Source organism: Capricornis sumatraensis, chromosome 8 (genome assembly GCF_032405125.1).
Source record: "Capricornis sumatraensis isolate serow.1 chromosome 8, serow.2, whole genome shotgun sequence".
Lineage (NCBI taxonomy): Eukaryota > Metazoa > Chordata > Mammalia > Artiodactyla > Bovidae > Capricornis > Capricornis sumatraensis.
The window spans coordinates 94,239,081-94,263,693 of NC_091076.1; the positions used below are offsets into that span (position 1 = coordinate 94,239,081).

The following is a 24,613-nucleotide window of genomic DNA, read 5'->3' on the forward strand; positions in this document are numbered from 1 at the left end:
TGTAGCAAGAAAAATTGTAACAGATAAATTATTTCAATTTATAAAAATGCTCAATAAATAAAAGAATCAACTTAAAAATTAAATTCACAAACAAGCCAATTTAAAAATAGTCAAGGTACATGAATAGATATTTCTCCAAAGAAGATATACAAGTGGCCAATAAATATGAAAAGATCCTCAACATCATTAGGTATTAAGAAAACAGAAATCTGATACCACTTCACACCTTTTAGGAGGCCTATTACGAAAATTGAAAGATAGTAAGTACTGGTGAGGCTGTAGAGAAATTGGAACCCTTCTATGTTACTGGGAATGCAAAATGGTTCAGCCACCGTGGAAATAGTTTGGCTGCTCCTCAAAAAGTTAAACATAGAATTACCATATGACACAGCAATTCGAAAGAATTGAAAACAGGGACTCAAACAGATACTTGTACCCAAATGTTCACAGCAGTCTGATGAAGGGTGATGGAAATACTTTGGAAATAGATAGTGGTGATGGTTTGCATAACATTGTGAGTGTAATTAATGCCACTGAATTGTACACTGAAAAATAGTCAAAATGGCAACTTTTATGTTATATGTATATTTTAGCACAATAAAAAAAACCATCAACTGCTCATCTCCACCAGCAAGAATTCAAAAATGAAATTTTAACAAAGTATCTTTCAAAATAGCATAAAACTTATGAATAACCTAAAATAAACCTAACAAAATATGTAGAAGCCTTCTTTGAATAAAATGAGAAAATTTTATTGATAAATGTTTAAGGTGAACTAAGTAAAAAGAGAAATATACTATATCCAATGATTGGAAGACTCAGAATTATACAGATGTCAGTTTTATACAAATTAAGCTACAGATTCAATATAATCACAATTCCAATATATATCCTTTTAAGTTTAGTTTTTAATCCATAATTTTGTCAGTCATACCTCAATAAAGCTTGTTTTTGTTGCACCAAAACACAAGGGAAACACAAGTGGCCAAGAAAAAACAAGACACATTTAAGAATAAATAAGATGGCAGGACTTGCCCTACCATACCTCAAGACTTATTATAAAGTTTTAATAAGTAAGACATTATAATTTGGTGCAAGGATAGACAAAGAGACCACTAAAGCAGAACACAGAGCTGAGAAAAAGACCCACACATGCACAGATACTTGATCAGAGACAGGAAAGCAGTGGGAAAAGCACTTTAAAAAAAATCATGAATGGAGCTGGATCAAACTGAAATTGGATCCCCACCTCACACCATACACAAAAGGTACTCCAGGTAAATTACAGACCTTGAAGTAAAACAACACTACAAAACTCTTGTAAGATAATTTAAGAAAAAATATCATAACCTCAAAATAAGAAAGACTTCTTTTAAAAAAATATTTATTTAGTTGGTTGCATTGGGTTGCTGCAAGCAAGATTTTATTGCATCACACGGTATCTTTCACTGTGGCTGGTGCCCCAGCTTAGCCGCATCCTTTGTGGCTGACTATAATCATTGTCATTCCACCTGGGATGTGGTAGTACTTCTGATTTAATATCTTGGCAGGGGGTACTTTCTACTTGGTCTTTTCTACTTTGATGGTTCTTGTTTCAGGAAACCAATATGGGGGTTCTGCTTTCTGCCAAGAACATCTATTTCAGTTATGTATTCAGGGACCAAGAAACTAACCACCGGCTAAGTCTGTGGGCCTACTGGACCCACTGTGGGAATGACTTTGCCAGGTCTCCTTTTATTGCTTGGCCTCTGGATGCCCCGACTCTAATACGTGTTCATGATGGCATTTTGATCCCCCTTATATCTGTCAGCTCAGATCCTGTACCCAAAAGCCTTGAAAGAGCTGAATCTTTCGCTAGTGTACAATTGCTCTGAGAAATGGCTTTGGAGGAAGAGTGAGATAATTACTATGAGATAAGCTTGTTGTGGAATTCCAAGATTCTTCCTGAAGGGAACTGTCCTCCTCTTTGATTAACGGATTCTGTAGCTGAAAAAATGGCTAGGGTCTGGAAACTGGGTGATGGATTGTGATTTTTTCCTTCATAGTGGCTGACATCAGCCTTCTGTTTACCCATTCTTGCTTTTTATATTAAAAAAATTATTTATTTGGCTGCACCAGGTCTCAGCTGAGGCACACAGGATCTGCAATCTTCACTGAGGCATGTAGAATCTTTAGTTAACGCATGCAAACTCTAAATTACGGCATGTGGAATTTAGTTCCCTGACTAGGGACTGAACCCAGGGCCCCTACATTGGGAGCAAGGAGTCTTACCCACCGGACCGCCATAGAAATCTCAACTTGTTTTTGGTTATATAAATCCAGAAATACCTTCATTGGCTGTCCACCTACCTAGGAAGACCATTAGCGATCACAGTAGATTGCCGTTTTCCATTTTGGTCTTTTTGCGTATATAATTACATCCACCTTGACTCTGATGACTAAGTGCCATCATCTGGCCTCTGTTCTGGGTTCCAGTCATACCCATTGACTTTATGAAGCCCTGTTCCATAGCCATGTCCACTACTATCAACTTTGGCCTGCAGAGAATAGCCCCTACTGAGTGGCAAATGATGCCGGTGTCTTTCCAACAACTGGCACGTTTCTTTTGTGTTTTTTTTTGGTTAAATTTTATTATTGACTGCACTGGGTCTTTGATGTGGCACACAGGCCCTTCATTACTGTGTGTGGGCTTTCACTGGCTGCGGTGAGCAGGGGCTACTGTCTAGCTGTGGGGCGTGGACTTCTCCTTGCAGTGGCTTTCCTTGTTTTGGAGCATAGGCTCTTGGGCTTCAGTAGTTGCAGCACAAGAACTCAGTTGTTGTGGCGCATGGGCTTAATTGCCCCACTGCATGTGGAATCTTCCTGGACCAGGGGTTGAACCAGTGTACCCTGCGCTGACAAGCAGATTCTTAACCACTGGACCACTAGGAAAGTCCCAATAAAGCATATGTCTTCTCACTTTATTTAAGGGACTGTCTTTGGATCCTCCTGAGGAACACAGGAAGCTGGAGGGTTCTCTGGTCTTATATAATGATTGCATTCTGGTGAGCTCATCTTTCTGAACCTTTCGGCCTTTCCCCGCTACTCTGTCAAGGAAACGCTAGCATTTCCACCTCATTTGCTGTAACACATGATTTCCTCCAAACTTTGCTGCTCTATCCCAGTCGCATATTGCAACTGGCTTCAGATGTCCTTTCTAGGGCTTTAAAATATTAAATGCTTAGTCATGGCAGAGTATCCCAGATCAATATAAACTCTCCACTCTCCAGCCTTTTATTCCACTCCCCGACTCTAGGCCAACACCCTCAAGAACTGTTCTCAAGCACGTTCTCCCAATTTCTGCTGCTACCTTAGCCAGATCCTGCAGCACTTTTTGGTGAATAATCCCTTTCTCCCCTTAGCTAGGATAGTACTTCCCCGCTTGTTCCAGGTTGAGACTTGCCCATGGTCATGTCTCTAGAATCCTGGAGTGGGATCAGGGCCAGATCTTGAAGAGAACAAGTATCATCTTGTGAGGCGTCTGCCTCAGGTGAGGACCTTGCATCTTATCTGGCAAGGAGACACTGCTCTCTTCCATCAAGGCCATGTCTATTGGCCCTATTGGTTCACGATAACATGGGGATTCTAGAGCAGATGTTTCCATACCAGGCCTCAGTGTCCCACTCCTTCCCTCCCTCCTGCTACTTCCACAGCAATATGGGATTGATTTTCAGCACAGTGTAGCCACATTGGGTACAGATGAGAACTTCCTTGAGTGCTGCCCTAGAAGACTCCTGGGTTTTACACTGTATCCTGAGTTAATAGCCACTGTGAGTCTGTTGTGTTTTTTCCTTTTAGCAGTTTGATGGCATTTATCAATGACTGACTGACCACAATCCTTCTAATTCCCATCTCCCTCCCATATCACAATTACTAGAGATGCACACAGGTGGTGTGTCCCTATATTCACCAGGGTGAGAGTTTTAGTAATCGTGCTGGTACTCTGGGTAGCAGCACCCTACTCACCCTAGCCACGGAATTCTTATCGTTGTTTGGATGGTGAGTGATCCAATTCCAGAATCCCATGCAGGGGATCTGCTTCCTAGGATCACTTTAGATACCAACTGGGTTTGGCAGGGGAGGGAGGTCCCCCTAGGAATAAAACCTCAGTTGAAGATTTGAAGGCATGTACATTTTTTGAGTTTTTTTTTTTGGTTTTGTTTTGGCCACGCCATGAGGCATGTAAAAATTTTAGTTCCCTGGATGAGGGATAGAACCCAAGCTCCCTGCAGTGGAAGTTCAGAGTCCTAACCACTAGACTACCAGGGAATTCCCATATTTGAGAACTGATGCTAGTGATAAAGAACCCACCTGCCAACGCAGGAGAGGTAATATCCCTGGGTTGGGAAGATGCCCTGGAGGAGGGCATGGTAATCCACTCCAGTATTCTTGCCTGGAGAATCCCATGGACAGAGGAGCCTGGCGGGCTACGGTCCAGAGGGTCGCAGAGTCAGACATGACTGAAGTGACTTAGCATGCACACACATGAGGAACTACCTCCAAGTGAGAAAGTGACACAGAAAAGAGAAGAAGGCTGATAAAGGCTGCACTATCAAGGAAATTAAGCTTGTGGGCTGGAAGTAAGTCCTGCTGGGGACTCAGGAAACCAGTAATGATGAAGCCTCAGGACTATCCCACCAGATGGCTGAGAGAACTGGGGCATTTATCCACCAGTCACCATCAGTTATTGCCTGAGGGTTGTTGAAGATTGGAGTAGAATTCCTCAGAATGTTCTGCCTGCCTAGCATCTGAGTAGTGCAGCTTCAGTGGCCAGAGATAAGAGCCCTTGGGTAGCGTTGCAGTTTTCTGGCAGCTGGAAGTTTGTCCCCAGTGCTTAGGGAGTGTGGGAGGGATGCTGATAACGTCTGCTATACCGAGGGGAGGAATCCTTTCACTAGATACAACAATGGTTCCACTCAACTGACAGCAATCCAATTCTGAGAATCTCGATTCTTCACGAATGAAGTGGTCACCTGACATGGTTTGAAAAACAACAGCCAACTGAAGTGCTGGCTAAGGGCAAAGTGAAAATTAAATGAGTAATGAAAGAGGAAATTAAAAATATCGACTTCTAACCAGTTACAGAAATAAGGACTGTAGAAGCTATGGGTATTTTCTTGCTTGCTTGTTTTATATTATATACTCTGTGTGCATATGTATATATGTATGTATATAATTTTTTCCTTCCTTCCTTTGCTTTATCCTCTTATAAAAGGATTGTTGTTGGTAGTGAGCTTTATTATTTAGTCTTTAGGTTCCTTTAGAGAAAAATATAAGTTTCCCTGGTGGCTCAGTGGTAAAGAATCCACCTGCCAATGCAGGAGACGTGGGTTTGATCCCTGGCCAGGAAGAGTCCCCTGGAGAAGCAATTGGCAGCCCACTCCAGTATTCTTTCTTGGGAAATACCATGGACATCGAAGCCTGGTGGACTACAGTCCATGGGGTCTCAAAGGGGTCAGATGTAACAGCGACTAAACAACAACAAAAGAGAAAATGTGGCTGAACTCAGAAAGGTGTTACCCAGAGATGGATATTGTTACTGCAGAGACTTTGCAACTCTGCTTTGTGGGGAGCGCTAGAGCACAGACCTTTGTACAAATGACAATTACATCTTTTTTTTTTTTTTTGGACAATTGCATCTTAATGGGCAAAGGCATGAAGTTGTTATTGTTCAAACATGTATAGAAAAGATGTGTGCACATGCTAAGCAGAAAGTTCCTGCTTTTTCTGTGCAGGTTATTTACTTCTTGCTTTCCCTGGTGGCTCAGACAGTAAAAAATCTGCCTGCAATGTGGGAGACCAGGGTTGCATCCCTGGGTTAGGAAGATCCCCTGGAGAAGGGAATGGCAATTCCAGTATTCTTGCCTAGAGAATTGCATGAACAGAGGAGCCTGGCAGGCTACAAATCATGGGGTTGCAAAGAGTCGGACACGACTGACTGACTAACACTAACACTTTTCTGCTCCAAGTTCGTTCTTCATGACTCTCTTTTCACTGATGCTGGTAAGGCAGAGCAAAACTCTGCAAATTTGTTTCCCAGACTTCAGTACTAACTGACTTCCCATTAGGTTCTAATAGGAAGCACTAGATGGAGACGGAAGGCAGGAGAAGAGAAGGGACATCTTCCTGTTTGAGGGGTTTCGTTCAGGGTCACTCTGTCATTGGAAGTTGGCTCCAGCCTTCAGCTTTTTCTGTATTTTGAGAACCAGCTTTCTAGATGGCTCTCTTTTGTAGATGGCACCAGCGGCAGCCCACTGGCGGCTCTGGCTGAGTCTGAGCCCTACCTGTGGGATCCCACCTCTTCCCTTGTGTTCTCTCAATCCTGCTGCTTTCCTAGTTATGAGTTCCACTACTTCCATGGTGCCTGTGCTTTCTCTTTTCGCTTTTTTAGTCTTCCAGTGTGACCAAATCTCATCTATTTCAAATCATATGGTTTCTGTTTTTCTGACTTGGCCCTGTCTTGTGCACAAAGTGACCCTCAATGGTAAAACAGATAAATTGTGGTAGAGATATACACTGGAATAGTATTAGTGGAAATGAATCTCGCTAATATGATACTGAAAGACGCAAATTACAACTGAATTCATCCAGTATGACTCCATTTCTTCAAAGCCTAAACACTGGCAACATTGAACTGTATTTTTTTTTTTTTAGTGATGGATGTGTAGGTGGTAAAACTATAAAGAAAAACAAGAAAATGCTCATTGCAAAAGTCTGGATAGTGGTTATCTCTCACAGGGATGGATGAAGATGAGATCTGGCAAAAGCATTATGAGAGGTCCTCTGGGGCTGGTGATGTCCTATTTCTTGATCATTGAGGCTATGACATAGCTGTGTGCTTTGTAAGTATTCTTTAAGCTGCACATATGTGATTTAGGTGCTCTTTCACGCATCTAATACATCTTGCAATTGAAAAGCAGAAGAACAAACATCATGATTGCCCCTGGCAATGAATCTGGAGGAAGGAAGACGAAGGTGAAGCGAGAGGGAAAAAGCAGAGTGGAGGGCCTGAAAAGATTAAGTCTGAGGCCCCAGAAGCCAAGAATTGAGGCTGAGGTTGAGTGAGCAGGAGATCTGTGCTGGAGTCAGGACCTTCTCCCCAGTCCCCAGGAAGTCAGACCAAGATTGGGAATTTCTACAGGTCTTTCATCTCTCCCTCCTCTGTTTGTGCTAATGGAGGGTCCCTGCCTGCTGGTCATTTTCAGATGTGAGTGCCCATCTGGAGCAATGTGGAGACACTGACCAGCCACTATCGAGCAGCGTCAACCCAGAGAGTGGGCAGAGTTGGACAATGGACATTTCTGAGGCCAGATGGAGAAACTGGGTGAAGCTCTTGTGATCAACACAGAAAGCCTTTCTGTGGGAGCTGGGGATTTCAGTGGTTGAAAGAGAACAGGCTAAATAGAGGAACAGAGAGATGGAGCATGTGGGAGCAGTGGTGTGAGAGAGCAACGGGTAGTATGGAAGCCAGACTGTCTCTCTGTTTCCCCCACCTTCCCTAAAGGATGCAGCCACCTAAAAGACGCAACCAGCACTGTAAATCAACTATACTTCAATTTAAAAAAATAAACACGGAAAATGGATGCAACCAGCTTTTCCGGCCTTGAAGAGAGGGTTGGTGGCACCCTGCAGCAATTCTAGCAACCAAGGGGTTAATCCTCAAACCAGCTGCCTCTGGGGTGGTGTGAGGAGGTAGGACTCAGAAGCAGTTACTTGGCACCACTATGGGCATCAGCTCTACTGCTGGGAACCTCCACAGAGCCCAGGCCCTTAGCTGCCAGTCTACTCTCCACTCTTTGTCCCGACGGGTTCTAGGCTCAGGGCTCCTACGGCTCCTTCTGAATTCCCATCCCCCACCCTACAGCGGTGGACTCCGCCGGCTGGCGCAGAAGAACCAAGCCCGGGGGCAGACAGATAGCAGTTTCCGACTGCTCCTTGGTCTCCAGGGTCTCTGGACGCAGACCTGGCCTGGCCTCATTGGGAATGCCGATAGACAACGGGTGGGCGGAGGGGGCCGGGGTAAAGGTGAGGAGAAATGAGAAGACATCTGAGATAGACACCACTGATCAGAGGTCAGAAACAAGGGAGTAGAGGCGTCGGGACGCAGAGACGCGAGACGTGGGGTCCTGGGCTCTGAGCCTGGGGGTGGAGGGCAAGCCAGAAGCCCCCTTTCTTCCTTCCAATCGCTGCCTCTCCCTGGGACCCTCTCGGCGCTCCTTGAGGCCCCTGTCCCTTCCCCTCCCCCTCCAAATCCTGCACCCTCTGCGGATTGGTCCCCGGCCTGCCAGGGGGCGGGGCTCGAGGGCTTTGACGTCACCGGCCGAGGGGGGCGGGCAGCTAGGGGAGGGGGTGACGGGCCCCGGCTCAGCACCTCGGAGAGTTCCCTCCCCGGCCTTGTTTTGCTTCGGAATCGCCGCCGGGGGAGAGAGCCAGGGGGCCGGGCAACACGCGCAGCGACTGGAGGATGGCCGTGGAGGGGTCGATGTGCCCCGGCGGGCAGAGGGCCCAGCGGTGATCCGGCGGTGGGGGGGCCGGGGCGCCGGGCAGGGTGAGGGGCAGCTGGCGGCGGCAGCAGTGGCCACACATCTGGATGGAAGCGAGCTTTGTCCAGACCACCATGGCTCTGGGGTTGTCCTCCAAGAAAGCGTCTTCCCGCAATGTGGCCGTGGAGCGCAGGAACCTGATCACCGTGTGCAGGTGGGCACCGCCGGCGGGCGGGGGTGGGGTGGTCAAGGAGAGGCGACGGGGCCGGCTGGATGCGAGGATGCACAGCAGACGCGAAGAAAAGGGAGGCAGCACAGGGTTAAGAGGAGCCCGCGTCCGCTATCCTCAGACCCAGGCTTGGAGAGGGTCTAGAGGTCTGGTCCCTACCCTTCTAGGCCAGACCAGGCCAGGCCTGTGCCCAGCCTGGGGCCTGGAGGGTGAGGGGTGTTTAATTGGCACTGCAGCTTCCTGTGAGAACCAGGAAGTGACATTGTCTGTGGGGGGGAGGGGAGGGGAGGGCTGGCTCCCTTGCTGGGGGCGGGAGCTGGGTGGGCAGAGAAGAACTGATGGGAGAGGGGAATGAACGCCCTCCAAGCGTGTCCTCACTCCCACCCCTGCCAACCTGGCCTCTCTGGGGTAGGGCTTTTCTGGGAGATTTCCCACTGCTCAAATCCTGGAGCAGGGGTGGTGCCCTCCTCCATCTCTAGGCAGTTGCAGCCCATGGCAGGGTCAACCGGGCATGTAGGTGAAGTCCTGGAATCCATCCAGTGAAGGCACAGCACTGCCCCTGTGGTGGGAAGGAGTGAGGGTCTGACTGCAGAAGCTGTGTTCTCCCGGGTCCAAGGGGAGGAGATTGGGAGGGCCGAGGTTCCCAAGGGTGGGGTTGTCGCAGTGTTGGGAAGACCTGCCCGCTTTCTTGGGGCCCAGAAAGTGAACCTTCCCACTCCCCAGCCCTGCAGTGGCTCACTCTCCCCTCCCTGAAGCCAGGAATGACCAGTCCTCAGCCCCTACCTGTACTCATCTCTCCCCCTTGGAGCCCCCTGCCAACTGCCTTCTCCACCTGCTGTCTCCCCTCTGCCCCACGCCACCTCTGAGGGCTCAGCTGTCTTCCCTTGCCAGACCCACCTGCCTGCATACCAGCCGTGGTCCTGCTCCTTCCCCCAGGGATCAGTGCCCACCTGATGCCCTGGGTCTGTCTCCTACAACTCTTCCAGGTTCCTGGGTGCACACTCAGCTCTACTACGTCTGTCTCATACCATTATATCCCCAGTGCCTAGCATGGTGCTGTGCACACATGACCTCTGTAAAAATGCCTGGAACATTAGAGAAGGAATGAGTGTGGCAGTGGCCCAGCCCAAATGCAGGCCTCTGCCTCCATGCTCACCTCCCAGGCCCTGCTAGTGTGGTGTAAAACACAGACAGTCCTAGGTTCAGGCTTTTCTTCAGTTTTTAGTTGTACCACTTTGCGGAAGTCTCCTAACCACTCTGAGTCTTGGGTGTCTCACCATCTCCATCATAGGTGTAACAGCCACACCAAGGAATGGTAATGACATGATGCACGTTGGAGCCTAGTCCTGCACCTGGCACATGAAAACAGCCCGTCCCTATGCCATCCTTCCTGTCCCTCTCATCTCTCTTGACCTCCTAGGTTCTTCTTCCTTCTCTTGCCTGCCAAGACAGCTGGGACTGTTGAAAGTGTAGGGAAGGGACAAACGCCTCTGGGCCTCAGCTGCAGAAGCCGACGTTCTGGGGGACTGGAAGTGGGGTTAGAGCTGGAATGTGAGGGATAGAGTTGGCGGGGAAGGGGTGATTGCGAGCATGACAGAGGCTCAGAAACCCCTCTGGTCCCTGCCGCCTCATTACAGTCACGTGGTTTGCCTCCAGCTCTGGGAACAGTTCCCTTTAGCAGGCCAAGGGCTCCCCTGGGCCCTGGTTGCCCTGTCTCCATGGTAACCTGCAGCAGCCACTGCACCTCTGAGCAGGGAACACACCATGGGGCTCCCGGGGGCGATGACCAGCACCACAGCACCCCTGAGGACAGATGGCAGATGGCTGCCATGCTGAAACCAGCCACAGGCCCCCACTGAGGTCTGACCCAAATGACCAGAAGACATCACAGGAGCAGGGCTGTATAATAAAGTCTGGATAATGCCCTAAACACAGACTCCTTCTGGTCATGCCATTAATGGCCCAGTTCCTTACCACCCCTGCCCCATGGCTTGCTCACTCACCTTCTCCCAGACTTTTTCCAGAATTTGAACCAAAATTTGATGAGACAAGTACTATTGCTCTTGTTTACACCTGGGGAATATGGGCCTTGGAGAGATTAAGTGACTTGTCCAAGGCCACAAAGGTACCACCAGGACACAGGATTTGAGTCCATCCAGGCTGCCTCCCTCGGTACAACCCCAGCACTGACCTGACTCTTATCTCAGGCCAGACCAACTCAAAGGAAGGGAGTGAGGTCTGTGGGGTTAGTTGTGCCATTGGCCTAGAGCCTTGGTGGCCAGTGTTCGAGGGCTGGAGCCCAGAGCGGAGGACAGAGTGTGGAGGAGTCAGGGGCTGCTTGGGGCCTCACTGATCCTGACATCCACCAGGAGGCCCCAGAAAGGGCAAGGGCATTGGGATCAGACATACCTGTTGACGCCTCACAAGCTGCGTGACTTTGAACAAATCAGTCAGTCTCTTAGACCCTTCAGTTATCTTATCTGTAAAATCGGGGTGATGGTGATACTAAGAGGACCTCCCTCCCAAGGCTGTCAGGATAGATGAGATGACACATACAGAGTATAACGCTGGGCACATTACAGGACTGGATGAGCTTAGAGAAAGAAGGATGGTGCCAAGCAGCCCCCATGTCCCTGGATACATCCCCCCTGCTGTACCACCCACAGAGGGGCCATGATGGGATGCTGGGAACCAGGTCCTCATCCCTGCCCCACCCCGCTGCAGCGATGGCAGGTGGAGAATGCAGGCGTAGGGACTGCAGAGGGAGCCCAGGCTCTGGGTGGATTGGAGGGAGGGTGGGGGTTGCTGGGCTCCAGTCTCTCAGCCCCATTGGCTTCCCTTGGCTTCTTTCCTCTCCGAGAGGCCAGGTGTCCGGGCCCTCAGGCCCCCTTCCAGAGATCTGCTGCCAGTGCCCCTTCCCACCCATTGTGTGTGTCAGACCTGCGCCCTGCACCTCCCCCGGCCCAGCTCTGCACTGCCTGGTTCTGGGCAGCTGGTGTGTGGGTGGCCAAGCTAGGAAGGAAAAGGGGGAAGGGGGGCATCTGTGTGCTGGGGGTCCACCTGGCCACCCATGCATGCCCACGCTCCATGTGCTTGGTGCAACTCACATGCTCTGGCACAGGTGACCCCAGCCCCACCCCAGAAGGGACTGGAGATTGTTCTAGCAATAGCAGAAGGCAGCTCAGGACAGGGGCACAAAGCAGCTCCCACCTCTGAGCCAACCCCCACCCTTCTCTGACAGAGAGGATGCAACTCCAAAGGGTGGCTGATCAGGAAGAGGCTCTGGGCTGGCCCCCTGGCTCTGGGCGCCTCATCCTTCTACCTGTTGTTTCATCCCCTCTCATACCTTGTTCCTGAAGCTTCCCTTCTCTGCCTGTCACCTCTCCGTCACCCACTCTGTCAATCAATCTCCCATCTGCACCCTGCTCACTCACATCACAGCCCCTCTCTGGTCACTACAGCCCCACTAGTCCCCCCTCCCTTTCCCTCTGCCTCCCCACCACATCCATGCTCCTGGTGGTCTCTTCTTATCCTGCCTTTTACCCCCATTACCCTGTCTTGTCACCTGACACCCCACTGCCCCTTCTCCCTCCCTCTCACCCAGGTTCTCCGTGAAAACCCTGCTGGAGAAGTACACAACGGAGCCCATCGATGACTCATCCGAGGAGTTTGTGAATTTCGCAGCCATCTTAGAGCAGATCCTCAGCCACCGTTTCAAAGGTGGGTCCAGGTTCCTGTCCCCTATTGCTCCCAGCTACCCCCTTCTGAGCTACTCTGTGGCTGTCTGAACCCCATTCCTGGTCCCAATTCTAGGTCATGCACAGAAGCTCAAGCACAGAGCTGGGAAGGGGGGGGGGCACAATACAAGGGGTACCCACAAGCCCCAGCAGTGAGCCTTTGTGTACATGCATGTGTGGGTATGTCTGTTTGGGGCAGGCGTGATGCACATGCATGGCTGCTTTTATTTATGCATGTCGATGCCCCATGACGTGGACCCTCTCCAAACTCCCTGGTCTTGCTGAGCCCGCTCCCTGCCCTGGCTCAGCCTGTGCCCCAGCAGGTCCGGTGAGCTGGTTCAGCTCAGATGGGCAGCGAGGCTTTTGGGACTACATCCGCCTGGCCTGCAGCAAAGTGCCCAACAACTGTGTGAGCAGCATCGAGAACATGGAAAACATCAGTACTGCCCGGGCCAAGGTGAGGGGCCTGCAGCGGGCAGGGCCAGGGCAGCTGCTCCCTCCTCTGGATACAGAGGGGCTGCTTGCTTCTTGGTCCTCGCCCCAGCCCACAGGCCCTGGGGAGAAGGGCCACAGGAGGTCCAGACCCAGGGGCACACACATGGGTCCCTCTGGGGCAGCCAGTAAAAGTGAACGTGCTTTCCAGGGCCGGGCATGGATCCGGGTGGCACTGATGGAGAAACGCATGTCGGAATACATCACCACAGCCCTGCGGGACACTCGGACCACCAGGTCAGACCCCCTCAATCAGTGTGGACCACAAGTCTCAGGATGTACATTCATTGCCTAAACACACTTGATCCTTAAGTTGTGGCAGGAACCTTCAGTATCTGGACTACAACTACCAGCATGCACTGCTAGTTTCCCTCTCCCAGACCATCCACCCATCAGCTGGGCCAGCCCGTCCCAGAACACACTTTTAGCACTACCATCATCTCTTCCAAGTCAAATTCATTATCCCCCATGACCTCAGTGCTGGTCTCACACACACAGCTCTGGACAAGCCTCAACTATGTATTGTTTTACTTGTTGGCCTCCTTCCATGACCTATAGCACACAGCTCTACCTGCTCTGCAAACAGCAGCAGTACTGTACTTGCTACCCATGGACTACAGAGTCCCAGGGGACAGAGTTTCGGTCCATACACTGTGGGTCTGCAGAGACATTGGGTCTGGGAGGCAGGGTCACAGGCAAGATGTGCCAAAGGGGAAAATGAGTACAGTGGGGACATGTGCCTCGCTACCCTCCTCACGTGGTCACACCCAACCTGATGTTTTTAGCTGCAGTGTATCTCTGGTGTGTCCTCACATTTCAGGATTCACATTAACATATATTAAAAAAAAAATCGACTATATGCCAAAATACTTCCCTGGTAGCTCAGACGGTAGAGAATCTGCCTACAATGCAGGAAACCTGGGTTCTATTCCTGGGTCGCGAAGATCCCCTGGAGAAGGGAATGGCAACCCACTCCAGTATTCTTGTCTGGAGAATCCCATGGACAGAGGAGTCTGGTAGGCTACTATCCATGGGGTTGCAAAGAGTGGGACATGACTGAGAGACAAACACTTCACTATATGCCAAGCACTGTTTAGGACTTGTTTCCTGATTTTTAGGATCTGGGTGACTCTGTACTTGGTGGAGAAGGGGTAGTTCAGAGGGATGGAGGTCGAATCTCAGGGGACATGCGCTTTAATAGGTGGGAGACACAGGTGCTATCCCCAGTAGGCCCCAGCCTGAGGGGGAGACAGAGTGAGAGGTGAGCAGGAAAAAAGATACCTCCTTCCTCCAGGCAAGGTTTGTAATAAGCCAACAGGAGAAGCCCTGAGGTGTGGGGCTCCCTGGGAAGACTACATTGCCGGTACCTCCCTCCTCCCCACAGACGCTTCTACGACTCAGGAGCCATCATGATGCGGGAGGAAGCCACGGTCCTCACTGGGATGCTGATCGGACTGAGCGCCATAGACTTCAGGTAGGGTCTGGGTGGCGGTGGCGGGTCGCCGTGACGGTGGGTGGGATTGGGGTTGTTTCTCTGCGAAAGTCCACACTCCCATCCTCTCATACCTGCCCCCCACCCTGTGGCTGCTCTGCCCCCAGCTTCTGCCTAAAGGGCGAAGTGCTGGACGGGAAGACCCCCGTGGTCATCGACTACACGCCCTACCTAAAGTTCACTCAGAGGTAAGCAGCCCAATTGTTGCGATTGTTGCGGAGGTGGGTGGGTGCGGACAGACGACCGCCCTGAGGGGTGGGGATGGCGGGCGCGAGGCAGGCGGTCTGGCATCATGCCGCCCCCCTCCCCGCCCCCCGCCCCCGGCCCAAGAGGCTCGTCTGTGTAACTGTGTAACCTTGGCTGTGTAACCGCTCCCTCCCTCAAGCTACGACTACTTGACGGACGAGGAGGAGCGGCACAGCGCCGAGAGCAGCACGAGCGAGGACAACTCGCCCGAGCACCCGTACCTGCCGCTCGTCACCGACGAGGACAGCTGGTACAGCAAGTGGCACAAGATGGAACAGAAGTTCCGCATTGTCTACGCGCAGAAGGTGTGCGGCGCGCGGCGTGGGCGGGGCGTGGACGGGGCGAGCCCGGCAGAAGGCGGGGCGGGCGGCCGCGGGGACGCCCTTCTCTCGCCGCCGGGGCTGAGCTGGCGCCCCGCAGGGCTACCTGGAGGAGCTGGTGCGTCTGCGCGAGTCGCAGCTGAAGGACCTGGAGGCGGAGAACCGGCGGCTGCAACTGCAGCTGGAGGAGGCGGCGGCGCAGAACCAGCGGGAGAAGCGGGAGCTGGAAGGCGTGATCCTGGAGCTGCAGGAGCAGCTGTGAGTGCCGCCGCCGCGGCCCTGACCCCTGTCCCCCGCCACCCCGACCACATCGCCCCCGCTGACTCTAACATCACTTTTCCTGATGCCAACCACCAACATCAGACCACTGAGCCCGATACCGCCACCCTGAGATCCCCTTCCCCGGGCGACCTAGCTTTATTCTCAACATAAGACCCGCCCCAAGCTGGCTCCCCACTTCATCCTTAGCTACGAGACACCAGCTAGAATGGCCACTCAGCAGTACTCCTGGGATTCCGGCACTACAGGAGCTCCAGTATTACTCACAAGCATCTCTAATTAATAGTATACAACGCCCTTCAACATGATTGCATCATTCCCTCTGTTCAACACGTCTGAACAGCAACTTAGGCCCACTGAGCATCATCAGGCACAGTGACCCCCGACCTCACTTTTACCCATCCTTCTAACAGTTCCTCTTTAAACGTTTTCATCACCCTGAGGCCCCCCAGCCTGATCCCCTGACACCCCATTCTTCTTCATGATCCCTGCACTGCTCTGCACCCACCTGCCCGCCACCCTAACTCTGACATCTCATTATTCCGCTAAACCTCAACATAAATGCTCTAATTCCTATCACCTCTGTGACCCCCCAGTACACTCCACTGACTCCCAGGATCTGCCCCACTGACTCTCAACATTTGTAATGTTTCTGCCACCCAGGTTTCAATCCTAGCCCTTCCCCCCACCTCTCTCTGAGCCCTTCTTCCCCACTTCTGCTCCCTCTTCCAGCCAGGCCTGACCCCCCCTCCCCATCCCAGGACAGGTCTGATCCCTGGTGACCACGCCCCCCTGGCCCAGGGTTCCAAGGACCTCACCACACGCCTGGTCAACCAATGGCCATCACTGGGCACACTCAGTGGGGCCGAGGGTGCCAACAACCCCAAGCTCTACCGGAGGTAAGCCCCAGCCAGACTCAGCCTGAGCTCAGTGCCGGTCCCTCCTCTCCTGCAGAAGAGGGGCGCTGGGGGCTGTGGGCCTCTGTCCGCCCACTGGCTCTCTCTCTGCTTTGCCACAGACACAGTTTCATGAGCACGGAGCCCCTGTCTGCTGAAGCCAGTCTAAGCTCGGATTCCCAGCGCCTGGGAGAGGGCAAGCGGGACGAGGAGCCCTGGGGCCCCATCGGTGAGCCCCCCAATCCAGCACCCAGTATCCACTCCAAAAGGGCTGAGGCCAGGCCTTGGGTCTCGTAGTCAGGCCCTAGCCATTTCCCTCATTCACTCAACCCTGCCTGGGAGCTTAGCACAGCAACTGAGAGCTTGGTTTGGGGTGTCAGGCAGACCCTGGCACAAGTCCCAGCTGCGCCTTCTCTGGTCGTGGGAGCTTGGTCATTGAGTCCACCTTGCTGAGCCCTTCCTATCTGTAAAATGGGGGTGCTGACTAGAACAGTCACCAGTGTTGGCAAATGGTGAGGGCTCCATTACATCCTCAAAGGCCCCACAAAGGCCCTACAGATCCTTCGGGAGTTCTTTGCCTAACTATTTTGCTCTTATTTCCTGCGCTCTATGAACCAGTTGCCTGACCATTGTTTCCCCCTTCTCTTTGGCTGCCAGGAAGCTCAGAACCAAATTAGTGGCTCCCTTCAAGCGAATGTCCAGGACTTCAACGCATGCATTTTGTGTTGCCCTCCCTCCTTGGCTTCACCTGGCTTTCCCACCCTAGTTTCCCTGGTGCCTGGACCGCCTGTCTTTTCTTTCTAAAATCCACACTGCACTGGATGACCCTAGAACTTCCTTGAGACGAGGCAGGCTATGGACCGTGGAACCCCGCCACACTGTCTGTGATTGTCCGTGTGTCTGTCTCCCCATCAGACTGTGAGCTCCATGAGGGCAGGGACCGTGTCTCGTCCGCTCTCTGTATCCCCCGCACTTGGAACCGAACAAGTGCTCACCATGTGTTTAATAAACGGACAAAGAGACGATGAACCCTCAGGGGGAGACAGAGACATAAACTGACGATTACAATACAGTGTCTGTCCCCAGCTCTGTGCATGACAGCGCCAGGTGCTCTTCCCAGGTTTCACTGCAAAAGGCCAGCGCTCCAAGAATGAGGGTCTCCTGGCGGGTGACCCGAGGGCTGTCCCTTCACTGCCTGCACCCGAGCACCGCCCACCACTCACTTGCTGAGGCCGGTTGGCTCGGCCTCACCCGCCCTCTCTCCCCAGGGAAGGACCCCACGCCCTCCATGCTGGGCCTCTGCGGCTCCCTGGCCTCCATCCCCAGCTGCAAGTCCCTGGCGAGCTTCAAATCCAACGAGTGCCTGGTGAGCGACAGTCCCGAGGGCAGCCCGGCACTGAGCCCCAGCTGAGGAGCGGCGTGGGCAGCGCCAGCCCCACCTGCCGCCCTTCCTCAGAGCCTCCCCAACCCAGGCCACCCTCCAGAGAACGCTGCCCACTCAGCCAGGAGTCTCTCTGGAGACACCCTTTGCTTCTAGCCCAGTTCAGCTTCTTGCCCACGGAGGCCGGAGCTGCAGAGGGAGGCCGCTGGGGCCGAGAGGCAGGGGCACCGAGGCCACGGGGAGCCCTCAGGAAGCTGCTTCTTCCGGTGACCCCGATGCCTGGTTAGCTCCCAGCTGGACTCTCCTTCGCTCATCACCCCACCCTCCTCGGGCTGGTGGCCCAGCCTCAGCAGCCCCACCTCCCACGCCTCTTAACGTCTGCCCCTGTGTATGCCCTAGAGTCACTCCTTTCTCAGCCCCCTGGCTGGGGGCGGGGGGGCAGCTATGAGGGTATCAGGCAAATAAAAACCAGAGGACTGAGGGCGGCCTTGTCTGTGGAGGGGCTGGGACAGGGGGCCCGCTCCTGAGGTTGGCAGAATGTGGTAGAGTTAGTGCTGGGCCCACCACCAGGTGATGCTGGACCCGCTAAACTCTGAAAACAGACTGGCCGGAATAATTCAGGGAGCGGGTGGCTTTTGGTATGAAGTGTCTGAAATAGTAGGTCAGCCCAGGGAAACACCAAAATGTGTTAAGGGCCCCTTGGATAACTCATCTACCCCAGGCAGAGAAGAAGTTGGACATCCTGGGCAGGGAGTGGGGGGTGGGGCAGAGATGGAGAAGGCAAGCCCTGGCAGGGCCCCATTTCCCATCCATTACCTTGAGCAATTCAGCTTTGGCCTAAAGGTCTAGACTCTTCCATTAGGCCAAAGCCTGGCACTGAAGCCACCTTCCTTCCTGGGTTATCACTTAAGTGTGCCCTTGGGTAAAGGTCTCACCCCCACCGGCTCGCGTAACATCACAGGAGGGCTCCTCTACAGGGATGCCACCCAGGCAGCCAAAGCCAATGTCAAGGTCCCTTCCAGGCCTCTTCTGTGCAAATCGCTCACCAAGCCCTGTTCTTCCATCCAACCCAGACACCTTCTGCAGTCACAAGCATTAGAAAGAAGTTTATCATCTTTAGACTCAACAAATTAACAGGAGTGGGTACAGACTACGCCAGGCCCAGGGTTTTGTGGCTCCTAGAGACAGGCTCACTTACAGCAAACCCACAGGGAAATGAGGGGAGAAGTGAGCAGATTTGGTCTTGAACTTGAGGGGAGACAGTGATGATTCTCAGGGCCGGGGAATGGGGAATAGCAGGAAGCAGTCGGGGGTTGGTGGGGTGCTCTGGGTGGGTGCAGAGGGGCATTCCCCTACCCCTGGGGCTGAGTGGGGAGGAAAGAGAAATGAGGCCCCTCCCCTCAGTGCTGAAGGAAAAGGCACTTGGCTCAGTCTCCTCCTGCCCCACCCTGTCCATGGAAGAGGTAGGGTCCTTGTCCCCTCGCTCCTTTCAAGGGCTCAGAAGCTGTTCCCTGTTGAGCCTCTGGAAGAAGCTTTTGCCGAACTCATAAGTGCTGATCATGATGGCGCAGGAAGGGGCGGCCTTGATGATCCTCGGGAGGAAGCCTGCAGTGGAGGGGAAGCTAGGGTCAGAGGTCGAGTCCCAGGGAGCACCAACTTCACCAGGGTGTAGACATACACACAAAGACGCCCACCTGCAAAGAGGCCCCTGGTGCCTGACTCGGCCAGGATCCTCCGGAGCAGCAGCCACGTGGAGTCAGTGTGCGGGGGCATCACTGCAAATCCAGGCCCAGTAAGACCCCGCGGGGCACCCCCAGCCCTGCCCCACACCAGCCAGGGCTCCTCACCTCTCACAGCCTCCACTGCTCCTAGTGTGACCTGGCGCTGAGTCTTCACCACGTCGAAGGGTAGAGTCAGGGTGGCTGCCACCTGGCGGGGTGCAGACAGGCTTGTCTCCATTCCCAGGACCCCCGTCCCTTGCATCCAGCCGGGGCCTCCTGGCCTTAGCTAGAACATCCCTAGGTGAATGGAGTGAGCGTACCCTGGACAGGCACGCAAAGATTCTTTTCCAGAGCATCTCCAACAACCCTTTGGTCACCTCAAGGACACATCAATGGCCTCACTCCCAGCATGATCAACTCACCATCCCTGAGATGCCGCCAGCGACAAAGCTGATGCCCACGGAGGTCTGGTCCTTTGGCCTGAGCCCACTCAGCCAGCTCTTCACCAGCTCATAGTTGAACCAGTACAGAGCTTGGGGGCATGGGGGAGCACTCATTAGAGACTGGGAGGGCGGTGGGGTAGGCCCAGACTTCCCATCTCCCACAGACATACATCACGACTACTCCCTTCCAATTATGAAGCCTACATGCTATGTGCCAGTGGATTTCACAGGCCCTGGGCAGGGAGCGTCTCATGAAAATGTGGGGCCCACTTCACACGTGAGATGGATACTCAAGGCTCAGAGAAGTTACATGACTTATAGATTAGTAGCAGCAAAACTGGGGCTTAGCTATAGACCTCCTAGGGCCCCTCACCTCAACCCCTGCACTCCAGGTGCCTACCTGAGAAGGGCACATCCCGAAGGGCAGTGGGACCCCAGCCCAGCCAGAGTGAGCGCCAGCCACCCTGAGCCACAGCTGCTCGGACACAGGTCCCCAGCTCCCGGTATGATAAGTGCTGAGCCTGCAGCTTTGTCCGCACCAGCTCTAGGGGGCTGATCACAGTCACGGTGCCCACTGCGGGGAATGGGAGGATGGGTCAGCTCACAGGTCCCAGTGGCAGCCCTCCCAGAGTCTGGGGGTCTTGAATATCCCCCCACCCCAAGGCTGGCAGAGGTTGGGAGTCCGGACTGGGCTTCTGCACGGGGGGTGGTCAAAGGGAGATGGGGGGCCCAGGGCTGTGCTCACGGCGAGCCAGTGCGCCAGCCACCATGGGAGCGTAGAGGTCAGAGGTCAGGGCTCGACCACACAGGAAGGCCTTGAGTTGGTCGTAGGCGGTGAAGTAGGCGGCAGTGGCTGGCACAGTCATCACCCTGGAGGTGTGTATAGGTTAGCCAAGACTCTCCAAAGCTCCCAAACCTCCCAAGGTTCCCTGATCCCACTCAGCCAGCCAACGTTGGGAGTAAGAGGTCGGAATGAGGGGATCAGGGGAGGTAAGCCGCAGAACTGGGGTGCTCACAGGGTAGCTGGGAGGCCACTCCACAGGGTCCTGGTACCCTCATGTCGCACAATCTTCACAAAAGCATCCTGGTCATGCAGACACAAGCCCGAAAGGAGAAAGGATGAAATGAACAAGGCTTGTGGCAGGGCTGGCCCAGGCTGGGCCCTCCCGATGCCCTCACTTCTACCCAGGAGCTCTTTAGGCCTCTACACATGTAACTCCCTATTTGACTCAGCCCTGGGTGTTTGGAAGGAATGATGCTAAAGCTGAAACTCCAGTACTTTGGCCACCTCATGCGAAGAGTTGACTCATTGGAAAAGACTCTGATGCTGGGAGGAATTGGGGGCAGGAGGAGAAGGGGACGACCCAGGATGAGATGGCTGGATGGTATCATGGACTCGATGGATGTGAGTCTGAGTGAACTCTGGGAGATGGTGATGGACAGGAAGGCCTGGCGTGCTGCAATTCATGGGGTCGCAAAGAGTCGGACACGACTGAGCGAGTGAACTGAACTGAACTGAGACTCCTACTTGGGCTTCCCAGGTAGTGCTACTGGTAAGAACACGCCTGCCAATGTGGGAGACATAAGAGACATGGGTTCAAGCCCTGGGTTGGGAAGATAACCTGGAACAGGAAAGAGCAACCCACTCCAGTACTGGTGCCTGGAATATTCCATGGGCAGAGCAGCCTGTGGGCTACAGTCGATGGGGTCTCAAAGAGTCGGACACGACTGAGCATGGAACAGGAGAGACTCCTAATCACCTTTCAAACCTAGTGAAGGCCCTGCCCCCTCAGGGGAGCGCTTCCCAAAATGAACTGGCCATCTCTACATGCTTTAGGCTACCCACTGTTTTCTGGGTCTGCTGCCCTACCAATCCGTATCCCTCCAAATGCCTACAGACCCACCCACGGGCACAGCTGCTCCTCACCATGGTACCAGTGAAGCGAGTGGGGTCCTGAAACCAGGTGGCACAGCGGGCACCATTTGGGCACAGGTAGAGGGGCTCTAGGACACCACTGCAGTACAGGAGGCACTTCCCTGTGGATCGGAGAGAGGAGGGCACTGGGGAAGGGGTGGAGGCATCAGAAAGATAGGGCCCTGGGACCTCACAGGGAGGTGGCGAGCTCCCATCCCTGGAGGGCCAGCGGACCCTGGGGTCCCTGAGTGGACGTTTTAGTGTAGGACAGAGGGCTGGCTGATAAGATCTAGAAGTGTGTGCCAGTCCACAGCTGTGGGGCCCCCATGTGCCCTGAGAGACCGGGACACTCCCTCCCGTGAACCCTTACAGGCTCCCTGTGGTGCGGGGCACTCACATTTGGCGTAGGAGAGGCTCCAGAGTCTGGAGGGAGGCATCAGCTCTAAAACACAAGACGGTATCTCAAGTCAGAAGTGTCCCCTACCTGCCCCCAGGCACCCCATCCCTGGGGAACCCTGCACCCTCATTGGCTCCAAGGTCAGGCACTCACCACTGGCCACTGAAGGGCGCTGAGACTGCAAGCGTACCTTCACCACATCCAGGGGGGTCACTAGGGGAGGAGGGCAGGGCTAGAGGCTCCTTCAGGACCCCTCCCTGACCCCTCATCCAGAGCCAAGTCACTTGTCAACGTCTGGTCAGCCCCAGCCCCCAGCTGCTCCCACCCCACTTTCCCCAGGTCTTACTGAAGAGGGAGGTGACCATAGCCCCCGCGCCAGATGCCACCATTTGTTGGAGGGGACTAATGCCCCCTGGGTCCTGGTCAGCCATCTTGTAGCTTCAGTTCTGAAAAGCAAGTGTCAACTGGAGCAAAAATCAGAGTCAGGAAGGGGAAGAAAGGAGGCAGGGGTGCCTGGGGACACTACAGGGACTCTCACCCCATTCACTCACTGAGTATGAGTTTCTCACGACCACTTTCTAAAGCAGTTATTCTCAGCTTCACCTTGCTGGGGGCGTGGGGGTGGGGAGCATGCTCAGAGAGGTGAGTTGACCGGCCCAAGGTCACACTGGGAGTAGTCAGCAAGGAAACTGGGCGAGTCACCCATCAGTTAATGGATGGACAATAACGGCCCACCGCCATTCCCTCTCCCTCGCCACTCCGGCGTACTGTGATCCAGTTCAGTGCAGGTGCCCCGGCAGGCCTGGGTACCAACGATCAAAACGCCTGAGCCGCCCTCCACTCCAGCGCCCAGGCCCGAGATGGGTGCATGCGAGCCTCGAGTCACACAGCGTGGAGAGGTGAGGCCCGGAGGTGAAGGAAAGGGAACAAATCTGAGGGCGGCGAAGGGTCCATCCCCTTTCCTGGGACTGAAGGTGAGGACTCCCAGACCTCCCCCGCACCCGTCCTCTCGAGGCCCGAAGGGCCAGGCCCCGGGGCCGAAGGGTAAAGACGAATTTCTCTGCTCTCTCTCGCGAGACGGGATGGTGGCGTGGGGGTGGGGGGTAGGCTAGGCCGATAGTGCTTGAAATAGGGAGAGGACAAGATCGCTCTTCACCCCTCAGAGACATTCTGTTCCGACTCCTCGCGCAGGGAGCGCCCTGTGGGGCCGACTAGGTCGCCCCGCGACTCCCGGCTCCTAGCCCAGGCCCGCCCGGCTCAGCCTCCCTCGGACCCCTAGGGACCCAACTCCCGCCTCTGCCTCCCGCTTGGCCCTCAGCCTTGGTTCCGTCCCGCCCACCTGGCTCTAGGCCGGTGCTCGAGCGGCGCGGTGCCCGGGGCCGGGCGGACCCATAGCGGCCCCGCCGCCGGTGCGGGCTCCGCGCGCGCTCACTCGGCGCCGAGGCCGACTCGGAAAGCGGCCGAGCTCGCCCCGCCCCCGGTTGGACCTGTGAGGCCCCGCCCCCTCGGGCCGACCGACCGTTTGCCCGGAGTGCCGCTGGCCCGCCCACTCGCGGCCTCCTCCCTGTCCCGCGCTAGCCCGAACCGGCTCGGCTGGTGCCCAGTCCCGCCCGCGCGCCAAGGTCGTGTGTCTCCACGCCGCGCTCGACCTGGCGGCAGCGCTGTACTTGACAACTTATTGTCCCCAACACCACCCCACCAATACCCCGGCAGAACGCTGCTCCGGCAAACTTTCCAAACGAGCATGGGTAACGCACTTCCCCCGTTTTCTTCATTCGCGGGCCGGAAGAGATTTGAATCAATTCTTTCAGGATCGTGAGGGCGATCAGATAGTGATGGGAAACATCAACCCACCCGGCTCTTTGTTGAGGTTTTTACAACTTCATGATGATCGTATCAAACAGGGTCGTCCCCATTTAACAGACAATCCACCGAGGTTGCAACGCCAAAACCACTTGACAAACTGCGGGGTACCATGCGGGTGTGGGCGATGGAGTTAGCGAGTAAGCAACTGAAGCCAGACAGGCTGGCCCAAGGAGCGGCTGGCCTGGGAGCCCCTGTGAGATCTGGGTTTAACCTGGGCTTCGTCCCACCTCCTTGTGACCCTGGGCAAGTTACAAAAGATTTCTTACTTTGCACTGAGATAGGATCGAGTAGGGGGAAAAGGGACCAACATTTCTGTGTTGGTTACTCTCACAAAACCTGTTTCTACATCTCAACAGTTATAGAAATAGATTATTATTCCCCTTTCCCATTTTACGGAAGACGAAACTGAGGGTCAAAGTTAAGAACCAGGAATTCGAACTGGACAAATACCAAACCCCTCCCCTCAAATTGTCTCTCCGGGGTGACAGGTTGGCGTAAATCCTGTAACGAAGTCTCCGATCCTGCTTCTCAGGAGACTCATTTTTCTCCCGGGCCAGCCCCGTTAGCCGAGACCCCACCAACTGCCTAGCCTTTAAAACTTCGTTCGCTCACTGATTATTTGTTCTAACAGAAAAACGAACACGGGCTATGAGCCTGCGCCTTTAAGAATGGTAGGC

General features: G+C 53.9%; 2 protein-coding genes across 6 annotated transcripts; one reads left to right on the forward strand and one right to left on the reverse strand.

Annotated features, from left to right (window-relative positions):
* Positions 1–8,629: 8,629 nt before the first annotated feature.
* RUNDC3A (RUN domain containing 3A) lies at positions 8,630–16,890 on the forward strand. Of its 2 annotated transcripts, none has more exons than XM_068976699.1 (11): positions 8,630–8,736; positions 12,356–12,471; positions 12,797–12,945; positions 13,132–13,217; positions 14,365–14,454; positions 14,580–14,660; positions 14,858–15,023; positions 15,139–15,296; positions 16,079–16,216; positions 16,336–16,442; positions 16,871–16,890. In XM_068976699.1, the coding sequence occupies exons 1-11, from the start codon at positions 8,630–8,632 to the stop codon at positions 16,888–16,890; spliced, it is 1,218 nt and encodes a 405-aa protein (XP_068832800.1). The 2 variants fall into 2 exon arrangements, with proteins under 2 accessions (XP_068832800.1, XP_068832801.1); XM_068976700.1 differs by having other exon boundaries at positions 12,812–12,945.
* Positions 16,891–18,692: 1,802 nt separating this feature from the next.
* Positions 18,693–23,506, reverse strand: SLC25A39 (solute carrier family 25 member 39). 4 transcript variants are annotated; one of them, XM_068976354.1, is made up of 12 exons: positions 23,410–23,506; positions 22,417–22,516; positions 22,224–22,283; positions 22,071–22,115; positions 21,686–21,819; positions 20,775–20,842; positions 20,504–20,628; positions 20,159–20,332; positions 19,738–19,847; positions 19,442–19,523; positions 19,289–19,369; positions 18,693–19,199 (listed from the first exon to the last, which is right to left on the reverse strand). In XM_068976354.1, exons 2-12 carry the CDS (start codon positions 22,499–22,501, stop codon positions 19,084–19,086), a joined length of 1,080 nt encoding a protein of 359 aa, XP_068832455.1. In that variant the 5' UTR covers positions 22,502–22,516; positions 23,410–23,506; the 3' UTR covers positions 18,693–19,083. The 4 variants fall into 4 exon arrangements, with proteins under 4 accessions (XP_068832455.1, XP_068832456.1, XP_068832457.1 ...); XM_068976355.1 differs by lacking the exon at positions 23,410–23,506 and adding an exon at positions 22,839–23,095; XM_068976356.1 differs by lacking the exon at positions 23,410–23,506 and adding an exon at positions 22,622–22,750.
* Positions 23,507–24,613: the final 1,107 nt, after the last annotated feature.

What these genes read in the sequence shown, in the direction of transcription:
- RUNDC3A (XM_068976699.1), top strand. Translation starts at nt 8,630, where the DNA reads ATGGAAGCGAGCTTTGTCCAGACCACCATGGCTCTGGGGTTGTCCTCC. An exon ending in CGGGACACTCGGACCACCAG is followed by an intron (nt 13,218 to 14,364) that starts GTCAGACCCCCT and finishes TCCTCCCCACAG; the next exon opens with ACGCTTCTACGACTCAGGAG. An exon ending in GGAGCCCTGGGGCCCCATCG is followed by an intron (nt 16,443 to 16,870) that starts GTGAGCCCCCCA and finishes TTTGGCTGCCAG; the next exon opens with GAAGCTCAGAACCAAATTAG.
- SLC25A39 (XM_068976354.1), bottom strand. Translation starts at nt 22,501, where the DNA reads ATGGCTGACCAGGACCCAGGGGGCATTAGTCCCCTCCAACAAATGGTG. An exon ending in GAGCCTCTCCTACGCCAAAT is followed by an intron (nt 21,820 to 22,070) that starts GTGAGTGCCCCG and finishes CCCCTTCCCCAG; the next exon opens with TGCCCTCCTCTCTCCGATCC. An exon ending in TCGGGATGTGCCCTTCTCAG is followed by an intron (nt 19,848 to 20,158) that starts GTAGGCACCTGG and finishes CATGCCCCCAAG; the next exon opens with CTCTGTACTGGTTCAACTAT.